This window comes from Colletes gigas, unplaced genomic scaffold (assembly GCF_013123115.1).
Source record: "Colletes gigas isolate AHSC1104 unplaced genomic scaffold, ASM1312311v1 Colletes_gigas_Sc00027, whole genome shotgun sequence".
NCBI classification, from domain to species: Eukaryota; Metazoa; Arthropoda; class Insecta; order Hymenoptera; family Colletidae; genus Colletes; species Colletes gigas.
Window position 1 is genome coordinate 1,261,467 of NW_025106656.1, and position 20,540 is coordinate 1,282,006.

A 20,540-nucleotide genomic window follows, 5' to 3' on the forward strand; every position below is an offset into this window, starting at 1 on the left:
TCTCAAACGCGAACTTGCATGCCGGTATGTGCGCACACATGGCGCAAGCAGAAACCTATAGTCCCGTCTATTGAACCGAGTACAATGAGCGACGACTATGGCCGCTATACCAGCCAGCGCACACCGAGCTTCGTATTTATGCTCGTGTTAACGTTCCACATAATCCGTAGGGAGCGTGGCTTTCCAGGAAAATATGGATGCGAGAATGTAATTAGGAAACACTTGCGCGCGAACTTGAGTCATAACCGGCCATTAAGTTGTTATTTACACTGGTCTTGGGGACCTCGTCGCACGGCACATTAAATATTCACGTGCCCTAATCGATCCGTTTACCATTATATTCCTAAATCTTAACGCGATCGCTGCCACACAGAATGCTTGTCCCAATTTCTGTGCCTTCGAATTAAAATCATTCGTAGAAAAAGAACTATACATAAACGGGAAGATTATTCGTTAAAACTTAAATTTATTTGTTACTAAATTTAAAGGATTGGTAGTGTTTTTTAAAGGATGCTTATTACTATAAATAGGGACAAACAAAACAGTTTCTTTTATTTCATTAGAAATACTGTCAAATATTTTTCATATAAAAAAATATCTTTGAAAAGAGAAAGTAAAAGTTTAAGAAGACAGAATAAATTGTAATGATATATCCATCGTCTGGGGGACGAACCGTTCTTCCAAACGAATTTTGTTTCAAGTCGATACCTTAGTTAGTTCCGGAGATATAAAGTTCGAAGCATTTCGTTGCATTTCATTAATAAAAACGGGATGTTCGACGAAATTCTTAGAAACGCTACTACGACCCCGTTAGATACCCGGAAATGCGTACGCACTCGTAGTAAATAGTAAATTCATGGAAATATTACGCATCACTGACCACCGTACTGGTCACGTGTTTGAGGTAGGCCAGCACGACGCGCGAGCGAGAGAGAGATCCGATGCGTAAGACGAAGAAAGAGATAGCGGAATTAAAAAAATACAATTTTCTTTACACGACGATATGTCGAAAACGGAAAGTCGGATCACCATAAACCAAAAATCATTTAAAAAAGGAAGCCTTGTCGCTTCTAACAGTGGCACGATTATGGATAAAACGCGATTAATTTCGGAACTACGCATGTGTAAAGTTTTAATAATTTCAATACGCGCTACTAGTCTGTTTATTCGAATATTACAAGCAGGAAGTAAATGCTTCGATTATTTCATGAAATTTCGTTTGCTTTGGTAGCCTGTTAGCCTCTATTTAATTCTTTTTTTTTTTATTCCCAAATTTTCACGATTCGTACCCTTGATAAATTGCAGACTACGGCGCGGTTGGCGCTCTATAGAGGAATGTGTTCGTCGATCGTGTGTACCACGACGCACGTAATAACACTATGTCCGTTATTTTTCCCCACCTCCCCCTCTCCCGTTTTGCTCTATCCTCAAATCCCCCCTCTTCGTCGCGTTCAATTCGCAGCGGCGATATAGATGCATTCTGTGACTACAGCCATCGATGGAACACGAGTAGTACGTACTACGAATTGAATGAACGCGTCAGTAATCCTCGTACAGGATATCCAATCAACGCACGAGGATACGGTACCGCACCGTCGGACGTATCGATTTTTAATAACATTTTTTTGACTTCGTTCTAGCGTTGTCGTATAGCGTTCGAGGAAATCATCAGAGGTCTGTTATGTTATCTTTTGGCTCCCCGGATAAGCGATCGATTCGTGTCCCCGGATAATTGAACAGGAGGCGTATCTGTCATCGTTGAAATACCTAGTTCATCATTGGTGTATATTATTCTTTTGTTAGACGGTTTACTGGATTAAAAAAAAAAAAGTTATTCGTACTACGTAAATGTGCTGAAACCAACGCCAATTGCATTTTACCAATTGGAAACGAGTCTGCGTGTTTGAACAATCGGCTTATATTATGGGGTACCTAAATTAAATAACACTGCAACGATCATGCCACATTGAAAACACTCGGTTCTCATTCGATCGTCGAAATTGAGCGACGTTGGGCGCGGTTACTACTAGAATGGGTGATCGTTTGGGAAAATACCACGTATTGTTGATTGTATACCTCTTTATCGGGTTTGCAATTGGACATTACTTAGTATACCATAATAAAGAAGCGAAAGAAAAAACAAAGAGTGGCAAACGCGGTACTCCAGGGTTAGAGATTTTCATATTACAGAGCTTAATGGTTCATTAAAAGAGTCTCTGCGCTATGCCATCGACTTCTAGATTTGTTTCTCCAAACATGAAAATCTCCGATGGGAGAACAGCGAGGTCTCTCCTTTATCGGTGCAAACCACCGGATCCAAAGTCGTCCTGAAGATCTATCGTCGAGAAAATAACAAGCCCCCAACATCCTTTGACACTGGTTCTAGTAAACCACCCCCCGTGCTTGATTCCCAACGACGCTCCCCCGAGTGCCCCACATCGCGGAACAAGCGGCTCACTCGAACCGGGTAAAAGTTCCGTGCCCGTCGCCCGGAAGAGTGTCAACGCATTAATCACGATCATTAAAAAAAATTTCATTCAGAATCCAGAACTCGCGTTTCGCAGAGAGCGGCGCTCCGGGGCGCAGCTGCGCCAGTTTGTTACGGTGCGGTGCCACGAACGTGTAGAGTACGAGAGAAAATTCGAAGGGTGGGGGTGGAAAGTGCCAGAGCGAGAGAGACGAAGAGAGAGAGGGAGAGAGAGGAAGGGAGAGTCCATGGTACGTATGCACGTGGGCTGCTATAGTGCTACACTGCGGTGGGATCGATTCGGCCGGAGGTGGAACCTCCCCCCCACTCCCATTTACGAGCCCCAATATACACCCCCGCAGCTCGACCTCCGTCTCGTTCGCACCCTCGCGGAATATCCGTGGGTTCCGTTCGGTCTCTCCCGTTTCTTGCTTCCACTTCTTCGCAACCCTTGTCCTTTGGCGTCCTCGTTGTCGTGTTGCTTCTCGTCAGATTTCCTCCGTCGCCTCTCTCGTTTCCTGACTCTTTCCCGCCGGGAAATACATTCGTAAGAGACACCGGGTATGTTTGTCGCTATAACGACCACGCTAGACGAAATCCCAAAAAGTTTATCGAAAGCGTCCCCGAACTTCCATACTTGTTGCAATAAAAAATAATTTGCTTGATTTTAATTCTGTAATTTTTTACTTTTTATTTTCTTTTTGACGTTGGATCTATAATTCACGTATACTGGAATTTATTTTTTACAAAAAATTGTAATTATATTATTAACACTACTCCATGCGTAAACCTTATTAATAACGTAGACCGTAAGTGTTGTAATTAATATATTCATGAAACTATTGCTCCATTTAAATAATTATTATCTTTGATTAAAATGCTATTGGAACGATGTGTCGGAATGTACTGTGACGTATTCCTCTCTGTTAGTACTATGGGTTTTTGTATACGCAATGCATTAATGCAGTTAGTAATTAATTACGTTCGTGTTCGGAATATTGATAGACGGATTATTTGAATTTTAACCATGTTTACGGTGAATCTGATCTATCGTGCGTCTGTCCGATTTATGTACAAGAAGATTTCGCGATTACCGGTGAAAGTTCGATCGGTTTTCGAAGGCGGTTAAGGTGGCAACCCTTACGGCGGATGTTGGCGCCGTGGGCAAGGATTGAACGAAATTGTTAACTTCTATAAATGAATAATAATGTCAAGGTTGAATCATTTTATCTGTACAGATATTCAAAATGCACACTGTTGCACAAAAGTTTGAAACATGATTCGATTTTTAAAATAAACGTTTCTTCGTACATATTTAAACGTCTTACTGAAAATATTGCGTATTAATTGATCATCACACACAGTTACCTTTCTTTTTAAAGGTTTTTTACTTGTTCTACGGGGTTTTAAATTTATGGAACAAATTCTTCATTTTTCATTCTCAAAACGAGAATCGAGCGAGTTTAATTATAATTTGAAAACTAGATTTAGATTTAGATATTCCATCGTTGTGAATTCTTAATAATTTTCCTCCATTTTTTTAAAGGGAAAGCTTGTCAATATAAATCGTTTTTTAATAACGATAAACTGTCGTCGTTTGTTTATAAAATGATACCAATATTAAAACAATTAGATAATTGAATGTCAAAGCATTCACATAAAAAAGTTAATAAAACAAAATTGGACAAATGAAAGTAATTCATACTCTTCGTATATTTCTCTTTTTGTAGAAACAAGAACTTAAATTTTATAAACGAAATTTACTCGCTATCTTGTAATTTTTTTTAACCGTTGTCGCTTTGTTTTCGTTTAATTTACTACATTAACGTTTCAACCCTTTGCGGATGGACGTTTTGGAGCACGAACGAGAGACCCTCGTGCTACTATTTAATTCAAAGTAATTGTGCACAAGCATATTACAATTCTGTGCAAGCAATTTCATATCGCTTCGTATCTCGTTATACAGTGGCCATAAAATGAAAAGTGATTATTATATATATTCGAATCTATCTACACCATTACAAGATTAACCTGAGTAATTTTAGAACAAAATAAATTTTTATCGCTTTCAAAAAGAAGTAAAAGTGCTCGTTTCATGCGACGTCTGTCAAAATTGAAGTTTTAACGTGTAGAATGTATAACTGTTTTCCTGGAATGGAAAAGATAACAGTATAAAAAATGATTGCTATTTCACGACTGATTGGAAACTTTTACTGTTTCGTTGAATCCTTGACTGCGGGATGATTATGGCGACGACGGTACAGGGAGAGTTCTTTTGTCGTTTACCATTCTGTGAATGTATTCTACGGCGCAGATGTATTACTCGTTCCTTAGGTAGGGCAACGATCGATACGCTTTGCCGATGAAAATTGTAACAAGGAAGTTTATACACGGTGCTGTGCGGACGGTTGACGCTTCTGCTGCCTTCTGTTGCGTTTCCTGAGATGTACGATAACGAGTATGCGGAACATTAACCCCCATGAAGTATATTTTGATAGATATCTTCCGTTTCGTTCTCGTTTCGACTGTAACTCTGCCACGATTATGCCCAAACCGAAACGCAATAACGTTGCTCGTAATAAATTTGCAATTTACTCGTATTTACGTGTCCCCCCGTTAGATCGAACCGTTTTTGCAGAGTTTCGTCGGTCCGCGAGAGAAGAAATCGATTCCAGGAATGAAAACGCAAACTAACACGGATAACTGAAACGCGGCGGTCCTGACTTTTTCAGTTATCCGGGTGATTCCGTATTACTAAACAGGGGACGCTCGATGAATGACCACGTTACTTGTAGTTGCTCCGAAATTCTAGTCGCCGTCGGTGAATGGTTCGCGCGTGTAATTGGCGAAATTGGCTTTGGACGAGGGTGTCGATAGAACCGAACAGAGAAATTAGGAAATCGATCGGGGATTCGGTTACCTTGCGCGCAGCTTAATCACGATTGATCAGAGCAGACTGATTGATACGATCGGTTCTCGACCGCCTGTATTATTAAACGTTTTCGAATTTTTTTTACGAGTAAAGACAAACTGAGGGGGGAAGGGAGATGCTAACAAAACTCTCGAAACCAATTTGAAACTTCGACATCAAATAGAAATATTATAGTTTTGACGATCGTTTCGACGTTTGCTAACGAATGAAAAAATTGCACGATGCGATTAAAATTCGAGTAATTGACTGTTTTGGTCGATAGGTTAGGCCCCCACCCTCTCTGTTGCGTCCGCCATTGATTGAAACGCGAGTCTATCGAAGGTAGCGGTCAGGAAATAATAACCAGGCGTGTTGCCACGAGCTATTCCAGTCAAAAGGCGTATAAAAATCTGCTTAATTCGATCCGTGTGCGAATTTTCATCGCGTCGATATCAGATTTTTCGTATTAATGGCTCCGAGGAGTGTTTACAACGACCGACGAGTATTCTCTCTGGCGCATTGAACGAGAGGGTGGGTGGTACATTCCACAGCTTCGAGGGAGGCCACTGAGCGCAGGAGGCTGCATTATATTCCTCTCCCTCGGTCTTATTATGCCAAAGCGACCTACGCCACCGTGTTCACGGTGTGTTGGGAACGCGACAGTCTCGTCCACGCGTTACACAGTATAGGATATCAACCACTCACCTACGTGCACACGTCGAATCGCACGCGACGATACAATGGATAAGCGTTAACTGCTGCAAATTTACTTCCGTGGATCCGTGGTTCTGAAAAGTACAGGATGTGCTGTGATATCCGAGTCGATGGAAAAGAGCGCGAATTTTTGTCCAATAAAACAGACGAGTACGATGAATAGAACGAAAATGTGGAGGAAAATTCGATTTCTGAATTCGAACGAAGCGTTGAAGATGAACAGGGTTCTAGTTGAGAAGACAGAAAAACAAAGAAACGTTTTTCACTTCGATACTTGTCTGATCAAATCTAGGACTATCGTGACTCTGAGGGTGTTGATGGATCTGGAGATGGACAGTGAAGATGTGTGATTTTCGTATAGAGCAGCAGAAAGAAATGGTTGAGGAATATAGTAAGGAGTTCATCTCTTTGTCATGGCGATCGTCCGCCATTACAAAAGATACTTTCTTGAACAATGGAGGGATTATAAAATTGCAATTCTCATATTCTAAAATAAGTATTAAAATTGTCGATTAGTAAGCTTATCTTTGGCACCGTCGTTACTAGTTATTTTTTTTCTATTAAGTAGCCTCGATCCAATCCAGTTTTGAACATGATTGATACATTTTATTTACAATATTTGTATTGTCTCCATATTGCGGTTATTCAACAGCACAAAACAGATTAAAGTGCTTTATCGTCGAGCAGCTTGCTGGAATGCTCGGTCACGTTCTGTGAAAAACTTTATTTTTTTTCCCACTATTTTGAAATTCGTTTTAATATTTTAGAAAAACATTGATAACAAGAGAGGAAAAGAAAAACATTTGATTTCTTTAAAGTCGACAAGGTCGAATACATGGTTGGTATTCCTTCTTAAACCCTTGTTTCAGCAATGATTTACACTTTCCGAAATACTTGCAGCACAAATATATATATTTATTCAATTTAAGAATAAATATTTGTACTCGATAATAATTTAAGTTTTAATTAAAATAGTTTTATTCAATATATACGAAATTTATAATTCTTTTTAGTACAATTTGATCTATTTTTAAATCTATGGTTTATTATTTATTAATGCGTCAAATCAAATTTGAAAAATCTCAAGACAGTGTATATATGATTTGAAACAACATTATCATAAATGTTGCGCGAACTGTTTAACGATCGGTATTCGACCAGAAGATGGACGGACCAAATATCCGTACCACGGCGAAGCGTTGGCTTTCAGTAGTGCAACACGATAAATAGGTTGGCATGGCGCGGTGTGTTTCAATATTGATCCCTGAAAAATTCGCGATCCGACCGGATACGCGTTCATTTGCTTGATTAATGAATTCTAACGATAATATTTACTCCATCGAACACAATTACAACCTAACATGGAAATCGGCAACCGGTCGCGCGTAACAGTTCGCCAATTCTCCGCGCGGCGCTGCTTCTTCTCCCATATACGTTGCAGCGGACGACTGTGGGCGCGTATAGTTGCGCGCGCCATAGTGGCCCGCACCGTGCTATAGTAACCGCGCCATAGTGGGCCGCGCTATGCTATAGTAATACGTCATAGTGGCCCTGTGCTGAGAGTACACGGGAAAGCAGTGCCAGTAAAGCTGTGTAGAAGCGGAGCTAGAGCAGTAGATGCAGCTGTAGAGTGAGCGAGCCAGACGAAGTGACAGAGACGGCTAGATGGGACTAACTGGAAGATCGAGCGAGACACGGACAGAGAATTTGTGTAAGTAGTGGGCGAGAGAAGGACGGGTATACGGTGCCAGAGATAGACCAGGGAGGGACAGAGAGGGAGCGAGAAATACACTGATGAGAACGAACGAACGAGGGAGCGCGACAGAGAGGCCATGCGCGTGCCACTGTGCGCCAGAGAGAGACGATGCACTTGTGCAGCTCGCGTACAAAGTTATGCGCGCCTGTGTGGGTGATAGAGCGACGGCTGAAGGGCAGGGAAAGAGAAAATGAGAGAGCGAGGAGAGACAAATGAAAGAGAGAGAGAGTACGCTTCGAACCTTTCCCAGAAAGCAAGAAAGCACGACGCAGCAATATCGCAGCGTCCTGTTGGTGTCTGCTGTACACGCGCATGTGTGTGTGCGTACGTACGTGTCTGTGTGTGTGTAAAACTGCTTTGATCTCGTTACTCGCTCGCTCTCGCGACGTTTCGGTATATCCCTCTCGCTCACACGCACGGTTCTTCCTCCCGTTTCGATGGGAGTTTAGAAAAGCCGAGGGCCAAGCAACGCGTTTCGGTTCTTTTTGATGAAAATTCGTATCAAGGCCCGATCAAACTGTCCCTTTTGAACGTCTTCGCTTGAATTCTGCATTTGGAAACTGGGGGAGACGGTTAGCGATTCCACGAGGAAACTAAGGCACGCGTTTTTTCGAAGAAAAGAAGTAATCGAAGTTCGAAAGAGCCTCGAAGTGAAATTCATTCATCGTTCGATGCGTTGGGGGATACGTTTTTGGGACAGGGCTGAAGAGAACGCCGTGTTTTCGAGCGAGTAATATTATCGTTGGAAGCCCAACTCGTACGACGCGCTAGAGTTTATCGAGCGATCATTTTTAACGTGTATATTTCTTTTTATCAACTCGAAGGCGAGGTACGAAGCGGAGTTGGCACTTTTTTATCTGGGTGTAACGTTTTAACTAGATAAACTGTTAGCAACGCGTCGCGAGTAAAAGTATTGCTCGTTCGTCGCGAATACAGGTTTATCTAGATAAAAATTTAGTCGAGTAACGCAAGTAGCCGAATTTATTCGAAAATCGGAGCAAAATGTTTAATATGTGTAGATCTTTATCTATGCCAACAACATCGATTAATCGTAAATGTTTGTAAATTTTGCAACGAAATTTGTGAAAAATTGACATTATTTTATTTTCTAGTTTACGAATTATTAATTTATCGATAAAGAATTTATAAATTTAAAAAGCATACTCCACACCAGTAAACTTGCAAATGTTATAAGTTTTTAACAAATGTATGAAAACACACGATACACGATGTCTCTCGAAAGCAAGTACGTGTTCTTGACATTTCGACCCAAAGGTTAGGGTCATATTCTCAAGACACTGAGAAGAAAAGTGATGGTTCAAAAATTATCATAGCATAATTAAGAAACAAAAACAAAAGATCTTTTTAACAGTAACACCTAGATTATAAGAAATCTGAACAAACCTAGAATAATAATTATCAACGAATTATGTCGTAAATGCTTTTCCTGTAAAAGCATGTATAACCAAGATATACCCACCCCCTCTCGATCGAAATTTTATTAATATAGTTTCTATTACTAAAATTACGTTCCCTCCAGTTGTTTCTTTTCCCGTGGCATAATAGCAACTAGACACAATTAAGTTCTATTTATAATTGTGTACTACTTACCCTGTTCAGTAGAGATGGTTTAATTAAACTAAAAGTCACCCAGTAGGAATAAAGAAACAGACAGATAACAATTTTAAAAATGTACAATCACGGACTAAGTTTTGCAATCCTCTTTATATAGACTTACAAAAAATTCGTTTATTTGTAGAATATCTGTAAATTTACGACTTCGAGGAAGCACCACGCCACACTTTCACCACTTTCATTCTCTAAGAAATTCATCCAAGTTACCTTTTGATTTCACAGATAAACTTTTGCTCGATTAAACTTTCATCTAATTCGATCATCGTCCAGATAAACTTATCCGGAAATTTTAACCCGGATACAATTTTTTACTCGAATAATTGATGCAGATAAAACGTCTGTATCTAGATAATTGCCCTAATTCGATGTTAATCAAATAATGTTGAAGTTTGGTAGGAGGATTCGACGGATACGTATTTCTTGGCCATAAATGTTTACGAAAGCTTCCGGGGAAGCAAACGCTTCTAAGGGCGTACATAAAAGTAACGGGCGCGGGAGGAATTATTTAATCGTTAGAGTAAATAGCAACGGAGCCACGGGAATGAATGTAATGTAAATTGGGTCTTCGTTGGAAAGCGGTACAATTACCGTTGATCTTTCGACTCGTACGCCCGTAAGTCGCAAGCACCTGTCCGTCGTCGTCGTCGTCGTCCCGTGCACGTTTACGTCGATGTGACGTATATACCTATATAGTAACCGGGAGTGTTCGCGAGTTGAGTAAACATCACCGGGAGACGCGCAAAATTTCGAGATGTGGCTCAAGAACGCGACCTTGATATTCAATCGAAACGACGACACGCGAGCGGGAAAAGGAGTCGCACATGGGCCAACTTCGATGGTGCTCGATTAAACGCGCCTACTTAACAAATTTATTTATTTACTCAAGTATACAGGCTATCCCCACTTATTACCCGCGGTTTCGCTCGCGTTCGAGTCGTTTCTGCAGTTTTGTTTTATTTTTCCATGTGTTTGTGCATGCAGCAGGAAAATTATGTTACAAATACTTTTGCTGTGAAAGCAAATATGCGAGGTATCGTGTAAACCGAAACAATAATATATAGTTTCTGCGAAAAAGTTGCAGAAATGTTATGGATGAAGAAATAGGAAAGAACCACTTGCATAATTTCTGGAAGAAGTTGAGAAAAAATGATGAAGAGATATGAAAGAACCACTTCCATAATTTCTGGAAGATGAGATCCTTTGTTAGCACAAAATGCGTACTTTATGTATACAGACTGTACCAATAAAAAGATGATGGCCACGAGATGAAAGTAGATGCATGGAAAGTAGCAATAATGTGTATCGTTTAGTAAACGTCGATGACTGTATCATTGTTGTCAATTTTCATGCGAACAATTAATTTACTGATATAGACATATGGTTAGATAGGACATATTTTTGTATTATTGTTATACGCTAGATGTCTATCTCACAATTTATGAAATATTTTGTAATACCGTACCAAGTCGAGCACTTGGTTATTATATTATTGCACACACGCTTATATGGTTAATTTTCATCTATTACTCAGAGACGCGATCCCTTAGTTCATGAACCTCCCTTCCCACGAACGGAGAAACACAAAAGTGGATGCAGCTGCAGCTTCTCGCATCCATGCTTCTTTGTTGCGTTCAATAGACAGCGAACAGAAAGTCGCAGGGAAGCGACTACAGTCGGTTGGAAGAAAAATTCGACTTTGCTGGTGGGGGAAGTTCGACGCACAAGAACTCGCCTCCCTCTCAACCTAACTCCTACAATCCCAGACATCTCGATCGTGATATTAGATGCACTGTACGGCGCTCGTCCCTTCTAATTCCATAAAAAGCTTGGAACTAATAGATAGTTTTAATATAAAATTAAAATTCGTTTTGTAATTCATGAATTAATTGTTAAGGTATTAAATATACATTTTATATCCTTTTATATCCTGTCCTTCCCACTTCTTTAAACAAGACTTCTGGAGGATTAAACAAACATTGCTTGATCAAGATTTTAATACGACTTGCGATATGCTTCGTCCCATTACTAGTAATCGTCCAACATAGTGGGGATGAATTCTTTCCATCAGGACGAGTGGTGGGGGGGACTCTGAGATCGATTCTTTCTTCCGTCCAACTATAGTCGAGATTTCGCTCGGCTTGTACCGTTTTTGCGTTTCGTCGCCGAACGGCGTGTCGTTACTTTCTCGAATAATAAAAAGAAAAAAGAAAAAGAAAAAATGGAAAGGAAGAAAAACAGAAAAAGAACCGTGGAAGACCGAAGGGAGACGAGTCAGAGGGTTGTCGTCGTTGCTCGCACGCCTTCTACTTTCGCAGCGTAGCGACAATTACGCCGGTCGCGCAGCTTCGCGCAAGCGCCGCGCTCTCTCGTTCGTTGAACCGTTCGTGAGAGAGACGCGTGTGTGCGTGCGACAAAGACAAAAGAAAAATATAAATGTGAGAAACCAAGGAAGAGACGGGAGAGCGAGGGAGACCGAGCGATACTCGTAGACAATACCGCGCCAATTCTGCGAGCAGCGCCACCGATGCGGGACTTTCCCCTTTTCGAATGCACCGTGTCGAAATAAAAATCGAAGAGCCGCGTGGTTTTCGCGAAACGTCGCGGAACGCGTGAAAATTTTGGCGATACCAATACGGTCGATCTCTCGCGGCGTTCGCAGAATCGATCCTGGAACTACGAAGGCGTCCAAGGTTGATCAGCAGCCTTCGGGCACGTCGTTTTCCAACGAGTCTCTTTCGTTTCTTGATCATCGAGATTTCCGATGCAAATCTGCCAGAAAAACGGCACGCAAGGCTAATGATAAGAACGATACAGTCGCTTTGGTTTTTAACCGCTTATGTAATGACAGAAACCTGTTTGGTATATCACGAATATACCGTCTGTATCAGTGGTTTTCACGGCCTTTGTTTTATCAATTGTAACATTGTTTATTCCTGTCTGTAGATTGCTTAGTTTTGGTTATATCTGGACACGTCTTTTATACGTTCCGATAGCGTCGCGGAGATAACGTTCCCACGTAGTTATTGTCGCCGACGTTCGAGGGAGGCTGGTCAATTGCTCGGATCGATAATACGCGGCGATTCCCCGCAGTTGCTCGCGGATCTTCTATTTCCTGTTTATAAGCAAACATTCTCGAATTGGAGGTTGGGAGGCTTAGAATTCTCCTGCCGCGGCTACAAAACTTGCCCGCGCAATGATACACACACGACCTAACTATAGCTAGCTCTCCACCGATGATGTTCGATAATCGTCGACCGTAAGCGAGCAAGTGTAACGAGGTTAATTTAAATAACTGGACGTCTAGTCATTGAGTCACGAGAGTTTCGCGTGCCTAATTGTTTTTCGGCCGCTCTGACCGTGTATTGTAATTAATTACGTTCGAAGGAAATAAATTGTATTTCAAAAGTTTTTATACAAAATCAACATCACTTTTGTCGTACTAAAATCTCTTTAGTACCGTATTATTTAAAGTTGCTGCGTATGCGGTTTTCTTATCGCCGTGATTCAACACGAGGTATAAAAACAATTCGTGCGTCAACATAAGAGACTTATACCTTTCGTTAATAATTTTACTAGCTCGCGTACGCGTAGACGTAGTCGACGTTGTCCCACTCGCCTTGGCGCGCAAGTGCGCGCGGAAAATAGAATTACTCTAGAAAGGCCGCAGAATTTCACCGACGAGTAATCAATGACTCGCTCGTTCAGGGAATCTCGTTCTCCCGGTCGACACGGTTCTCTATCTCTGGCCCCTTCTACCTCGATCTTTCTCCGTTTGGGCCGCGATAAATGCTCGCGCGATTCAAGCATCCGCGCGGTCGTAGTTTCGGGAAAAGCTCGAAAATAGCTGAAGATTGATCGTCGCGTTGTATTCCGGGTCGATCGGTCGTTGAGAACCACGGCTACGTTTCGTAGCCCCCGGTATACTGTATTACACATTCACGAACACGTACACGCACACTCCCACGAATACGTACACGCACACTCCCACGAACACGTACACGCACACTCCCACGTACGAAGTACGCGTGTATTCTTTGCTAACGCGGAGAGTGAGCGAGAGAGAGATAGAGAGTCGAAGCGAGCCGAACGGAGACGAGCGCGGCCGAGCCGAGCCGCCGAACGGAATCGTCATCGACGCGGCGTCGAGGCACCTCCGCTCACTCTGCTCCGAGCTGTCGAACGCGACATACGCGCTTCCGCTTCCTCTTCTCTCTTTCGAGTATACTTCTTCGCATAGAAATATTCTTTTCCCTCGCTTTCTTGCATCGAGCATCATCGTCGAACCGAGTCTCCCGGGCTTCGACTGGGAATTCAGTCTTCTCGCGGTCGTCCAGCTTGCCTCGCTTCAACGCGAAGGGATTATAATCCTCGTATCTTCGTGTCTGGCTTCGAATCTTCTGCCGCAGGTCGGGGCCTCCTGCTCTTCTCTCGACCGCTACGGCGTGTGCGCTCTCTTCGAACGAATGGTCGCTCTTTAGGACGTTCCATGTTCGATCTCGCAGGCACTGTTTCGATCTTCGGTCGGATCCTCGTGTCGAAAAGCCGCTAAATTGTTCCTAGTTCTGCAAATATCGATCTCGTAAAGCCGTCATTGTCTTTGTCTCTCGAGATACGCGCGAGGGGATCTCGCCCCGTGACTCTTCCCGACGCGTTCTCTTTGAACGAGATAGCTCGTACCCCGCATCGTCGTTAACGTTGGACAATCGTTCTGCCCCCCCTGAGGAAAGCCCGAACTCGTTCGCGTGGCTCGAATCGGGCCAGGCATTGTTGCATGCCGTGCGGCACGGGGCCCGTGCGGTCGTCCTCCATGGAGGACGCCGATTGCTCGACGGATCTCAGGGATAGACGCGCTCGCGGGCAGAATGGTGGAGGCAGCTGGCGTTGCGAGACGACTTAAAGGCTCCGAGATAAGAGACTATCGAGGTCGGGGCTCGTGTTCGGAGGTTCGGGCTTCGCGAGAGGACCGAGTGGTGCGGACGGTGGTGGAGGGGGCAGAAGACCGTGCGGCTCGAAGGTAAAAAGATAAGAGAACGTAATCAGGGAGAGAAAAAAAAAGGAAAAATAAGACAAATATACAATAACAATAATAGACAAAAACAAAAATGGAGAAATCGAAGACTAGAACCTTTTTACAACCTGGTTGGTCGTCGAGTCCTCCGGGGTATATAAGGGGTACAAGGTGCGCATGGTAACCGAAGGCAGACAGAAACCTCTCCCCCTCCTTCTCCACACCGCCCCCTCTCCCATCCGTTCCTGCCAGCTTTGAATCAATAATCTCCGGCCAGGATTATATGCGGACCCTTTTATTTTGGTGTCGCAATAAGAAAGATATCGACGGATCTAAGGACTTTAGGATCCCGTGTGAGCATCGAAAACGGTTCGATTCGGGGGGACGACCCGAGAACGCGTCTTTCCGGGCATACTACCGATTTCGTTCGAGCGTCGATGGCGCGTGTACCGCCGTGTCTCTCCGTTCACCGGTGCGCGGTATCAGCGCGCGGATTATTGATCCCTCCATCCTCTTCTCCGTCCCTTTGCTTATGATATTTCGAGGAAAAGAGGCAATGCGGAGAATGCGATTACCTTGAAACACGGGGGCGGGAGGGGGCCGACTAATGTAACTAGGATAGCTACTTAACGAAACGACGAAGCGATACGAACCGATTCCCCGCGTCTCGTCCTCGCGGATACGTTTCCATTTTAAATATTTTCTCAAGTTCAAGTCGCGCGCGCCCTCGCTGTCCGCGTATCTCGTATTTTCGCTCTCTTTATTTTGCTCTCCTTTAATGCAACTGTTTGTTGTTTTTTTTCTTGACCGCAGATTAAACGCTCCAGATGAAATCGCCATCGGCCCGGGAACGTCCTTTCGAGGCCCAAGAGGATTCAACCACGATAGAATCGTCGGGAACGGTCGTCGCGTCTTCGACGCCGTCAACGACGGAGATCGAATCTACGGAGGTCGGCAGTGATGCCTCGAGCGCTGCCGGAGACGCGCACAATGGTGCTGGTCGGTTCGACGATGACCAGGAATCCATCGACGCGTCGTCGCGCGAGGCTTCGAGAACGGAGCCGCAAGACGTGAGTTCGAACTCCGATCGCAACGGAACGAAGACGGAGGCTAACTCGAGCGAACCGGTCGCGCAGCAAGGCTGTCGCGACGAAGTGTCGACGGGTATGTGTTTCGACGGGGACGACGAGAGGAACGTTACCGGTTCGTCGTCGGTGTCTAGAAAGAGGCCAGCCAGCGACTTCCTGCCGATCAGCGCGGAGATCAAGCGGATCGGCGTCGAGATACCGGAGAACAAGGCGAATCAATCGCGTAGCGAAGTGAGAAGGATCTCGCCGGTGCTGGTCAGTCTTCGAGAGCGTACCCTGGGCGAGATATCTTTGTCCTCGGACTCGTGTCTCATCGCGAAGAACAACAGCATCCTCGACGATTCACTGACGAGCTCTTGCAGGACACCAATGAACGGAAGCTTCGATGATTGCGTGCGAATGAGCCTCGATCCGGAGGCGACAGACGCCGAGGCGGCGCACAGTGAACGCGCCAGCAGCGCGGAGGACTCGGTGACCTGTCGTAGGAACCTCGAATATTCCGACGCGTACGTCGACGAAGACACGTTTTGCTCGCTGACGCTCGACAGTCCCGAGAGGGAGCATCATCCGTGCCAGGAGAAACAGTGCGAGGAACTCAGCGAATCGTGCGCGTGCGACGACAGTGTGCCCACGAACGACGCTTGCATGGCCGAGAAAAGCTCCAAGCTGCTGGCCGAGCACGTCGATTCGCCGGACAAACCGACGCCAGATAGAAAGGACAAGAAGAGACCGATCCTGAAGAAGAAACCCAAGAAGAATGCTACGTGCGACGGTGCTTGCGACACGGATGCGAACACCGACTCTGAGGAATCGCAGAAGGAATCGTGTTTCGTCCAGAGGTGCGCCTATGAGAATACGAACGTCCAAACGACCGAGTATGAGAATCAGAGACAGATGAGCTCTCCCGTGGTAACCAGGTCGAAGTCACCGTTCCTTGAGCCACAGTCACCGTTACAGAGCTCTATGAAAGATTGCAAAGTGCTGCTGGCGAGGATATCGTCGCCGAAATTGGTGAAAACGGCGGTAGCGCAACCGACGAAGAACGAAGCGGCGTCTGAAGATGCTGCACAGAATCCGGAAGAGGACGAAGCAATCGTGCCTGCCGCATCGTCATCCCCTGCAGAAAATCTACAGCCGTTGGACGATGCCTTTTCGCCCCAGACGACGTCCAATTTAAGCGAAGAGACGAAACCATCCGCCGAGCACGAAGATCCACCGATGGAGTTGTGCTTGATTCAAAGGTGCGCTCACGAGAATGTCCAAAAGACTGAGCCGGAGAACCACTCGAACAAACAAATGGACTCTTCCGTCGTACCCAGACCAAAATCACCTGTCGAAGCAAACTCACCGTCGTTGAACACTACGAAAAGTAGCAAAATAATGATAGCGAAGGTAATGTCGCCGAAACTGACGAGATCCGTCATGGAGAAGTTTGTTAAAGACGAAACAACGTTCAAATCTATTATAAGAAGCCTGAGGGAGGACGAGGAAGTCCTTATCACCTCATCGTCGACCTCGAATAATCGAGATTCGTCAGAGGCGTCGGTCGATTCGCCTAAAGAGATGAAACTATCCGAACATAATGATTTACCGAGGGACACGTGCTCCGTTCAGAGGTGCACGCACGATGTTCAAAAGACTGAGCGAGAAGATCATGCAAAAAACCAATTAGGGTCTCCAATGCCTCTGAGATTGAAAACAACGCTTGCCGAGGAGCAGTCATCACCATTGAGCGATATGAAAGAATGCAAAGTGATCCTAGCGAGGATAAGAACGGGGATGGAGAGTTTGGCGAAGGATGACACTGAATCTAGAGCTGCTACAAAGGATCTTGGAAAGAATGAAGAAGTCGTGCTCGCCTCATTGTCATCGTCCGTAGAGAGTCTACAGCCATTAAACAATCTAAACGCATCCGCAGTGACACCAAGTAGCCCAGAAGAGATGGAACTGTCCGCTGCCCATAAAGATCCACCGAAAGAATCATGTTTGGTCCAAAGGGGTGCTAACGAGAACACGGATGCCCAAAAGACTGAGCCTGAGGACCATTTTGAACAGCTGGTGGGCTCTCCCACAGTGCTCAGAGCGAAAACGCCTCCTGTCGAAGCAAACTCGCCATTGTTGAACGCTATGAAAAGTTGCAGAATAATGATAGCGAAGGTTACGTCGCCGAAACCGACGAGTTCCGTTGCGGAGAACTTTGTCAAAGACGAAACAACGTCCGAATCTATCGTAAGGAGCCTGAGGAAGGACGAGGAAGTCGTTTTCACCTCATCGTCACCCTCCACGAGTAGTTCACAGCTAACGAATAATCGAGACTCATTAGATACGCTAGTTGATTCAACTAAAGAGATGAAACCATCTGAACAGAAAGATTTACCGAAGGACACGTGTTTCGTTCAGAGGTGCACGCACGACGTTCAAAAGACCGAGCCAGAAGACCGCGCGAAGAAACAGTTGGCGTCTCCAATGTCTCTGAGATTGAAAACGCCGTCTCCCGAAGAGCAATCACCGTCATCGAATGCTATGAAAGAATGCAAAGTGATGCTGGCGAGGGTGAGAACGGCGGTGGAGAATTTGATCAAAGACGAAACCGCGTCCAGAGCTGTTATAAAGAATCTTGGAGAGAACGAAGAGGTGGTGTTCACCTCATTGTCATCGTCCGTGGAGAATCTGCAGCCATTGAACAATCTAGACACGTCCGAGGTGACGCCAGGTTCACCGGAGTTGGAACCATCCGCTGACGTTCCAGAAGCCGTGGACACAGAGACGGAAACCGAGACCGGCTCCGACAGCTCCGAAGTGTCCGTGACGAACGTACGCCTTCGTGGTTGCGACGACGATCCTGTTTCCGACCAAATCTCCTGCCCAGAGAGCGAGTCTATGTGTTGCGTCGATATCAATTCGGAGATCATAACCAGGCTAGAGGCGGAGAGGCCAGAAGCTTTCACCGAGGATTCGGCTGAAAGTCTGGCGCTCGCCACTGGTGCTAGGGACGAAGTTAGGTCGGATGGAAGCGATTCTGGCCTAGGAAGCGAAATTCCTGGCGATCATGGACCTGCACCTGCCCCTGAAAGCGATTCCGAGACATCTTTCTTGGATAGAATACCTGACGATATTCTTTCTGACAAAGAGAAAGGTAAATAATTAAACTCGTTGTTTAGTTTTTTTTAGATTTGATCGCGTCTATAGAATAATATGTTCACTTTTTTTTTTATGGCGCCATTACTCTTATAGTACTATTTATGTCAGTAAAATGTCACAACACCATGTTGTGAGTAAAATGGACAATAAAATGATTTACTTGCACAACGATGACACAATATAAATGGTATGAACAATTGAAACACATTAATATACATATACGAGTTCGTTTTTCACGTCTTCCCACTCACACTTAGTTCAGTACCCTTTCTCACGATTCTTGATTCGTACTGACCGTTACATACAAGGGTCGTTCAATAAGTCCTTAGAAAAAGATAGAAAAACAAATTATTTCAGATACATTTTTTTTAATTTTTCAACATAATCTCCTTTTAACTCTATACACTTTTCCAATCGTTTCTCCAACTTTTTTAAGTCATCTAAAAAGTAAGATTTCGGAAGGTCCTGAAAATAGGCATCTATTTGGGCGGTGACCTCCTCGTTCGACGTTTTTATGTTTAGAAATCAAAAAAAGTCACTTGGGGCGAAATCCGGTGAATACATTCGATGTTGTAATAATTCGAACTTTAATTCCATGATTTTGGCCATTGAAACTGCACAGGTGTGCACTCGTGCATTGTTTTGATGCAAAAGGAAGTTTCTTGCTTCGATCGACAATAAAAATGAAACCATGTGGTGGATATAACTGAGACTTTGACGAGCGCCAGTACTTGGATTATCTAGGGACTTATTAAACGACCCTCGTATATTGTTCAGTCGCTCACCGCCTATAAACCATAACATACACATTATTTAGACACACTTTGTCACGGTTACTTCCAGAAACAAACACCAGGTCACGACATACAAATAAAGTTCACTTTCTTATCTTTTCATACGATCTATGATAACCATATTACCAGACATTTCTGTGTTCATGTGTCATGTTCATGTGCTATTGTTTTACAGCCGCGAATCAACTGGACTCTTTCGCGCCCACCGTTGCTACTCTCAGTACGCCGCAGACACCATTGCCGGTTTTTTCCAGTCCATCGAAGAGCAATTTAAAAAGAAGATTGATAGACAGTATGGAAGGTGCTCCCACCCCGAAGAGAAGCAACACCGACGAGTCCATGAAAAAGAAACGCAACATTCACTTCGACGCCGTTACTGTGTACTACTTTCCTAGGGCGCAAGGTTTCACTTGTGTGCCTTCCCAGGTAAATATCAATCATTTCTTGAAATTCTATTTAAAAATTTGTGCACAGACAGATCATCTTATCAATTTTATGTTATGTTATTAAATATGTATAATACGATATATCAAATCGAACCATCTTTTTTTCCAGGGTGGTAGTACGCTTGGTATGAGTGCGACGCACACTCACGCCGAAAGATTCTCATTGTCGGAGCACGCTACCGAGCAGAGGCGAATCCATCGCGCTAGATTGGCGCAGCTACGTTCCGAACGTGCTGCAAATTGTGTGGTCGAGGCGGCTTCCAGTTCGGAGGATCCCAGCGACGACACAGACGAGGAGCAAAGCGATAACGAGGAGCTGGACATCGATAGTTACTACTTCCTCCAGCCAGTGCCTACGTGGCAAAGACGAGCCTTACTTAGAGCAGCAGGTGTACGTAGAATAGACGCCGTTGAGAAGGACGAGTGCCGTGACATTAGAGCTAGCAGAGAGCATTGCGGTTGTGGATGCAAAGGATATTGCGATCCTGAGAGCTGCCCATGCAGTCGTGCCAATGTAAAGTGTCAGGTTGGTAGAGTACTTTTTGGGAATGTTTAGAGATAAACACGTTGACGAAATATG

General features: G+C 44.3%; 1 protein-coding gene across 1 annotated transcript in view; it reads left to right on the forward strand.

Annotated features, from left to right (window-relative positions):
- Positions 1-20,540, forward strand: part of LOC122401680 (microtubule-associated protein futsch) — a 50,941-nt gene that overhangs the window by 27,604 nt on the left and 2,797 nt on the right. Inside the window, exons 2-4 of the mRNA XM_043403959.1 lie at positions 15,305-18,715; positions 19,690-19,940; positions 20,070-20,486. Coding sequence (XP_043259894.1) covers positions 15,319-18,715; positions 19,690-19,940; positions 20,070-20,486 — 4,065 coding nt within the window. The 5' untranslated portion in view covers positions 15,305-15,318. The remainder of the gene's footprint in view (positions 1-15,304; positions 18,716-19,689; positions 19,941-20,069; positions 20,487-20,540) is intronic.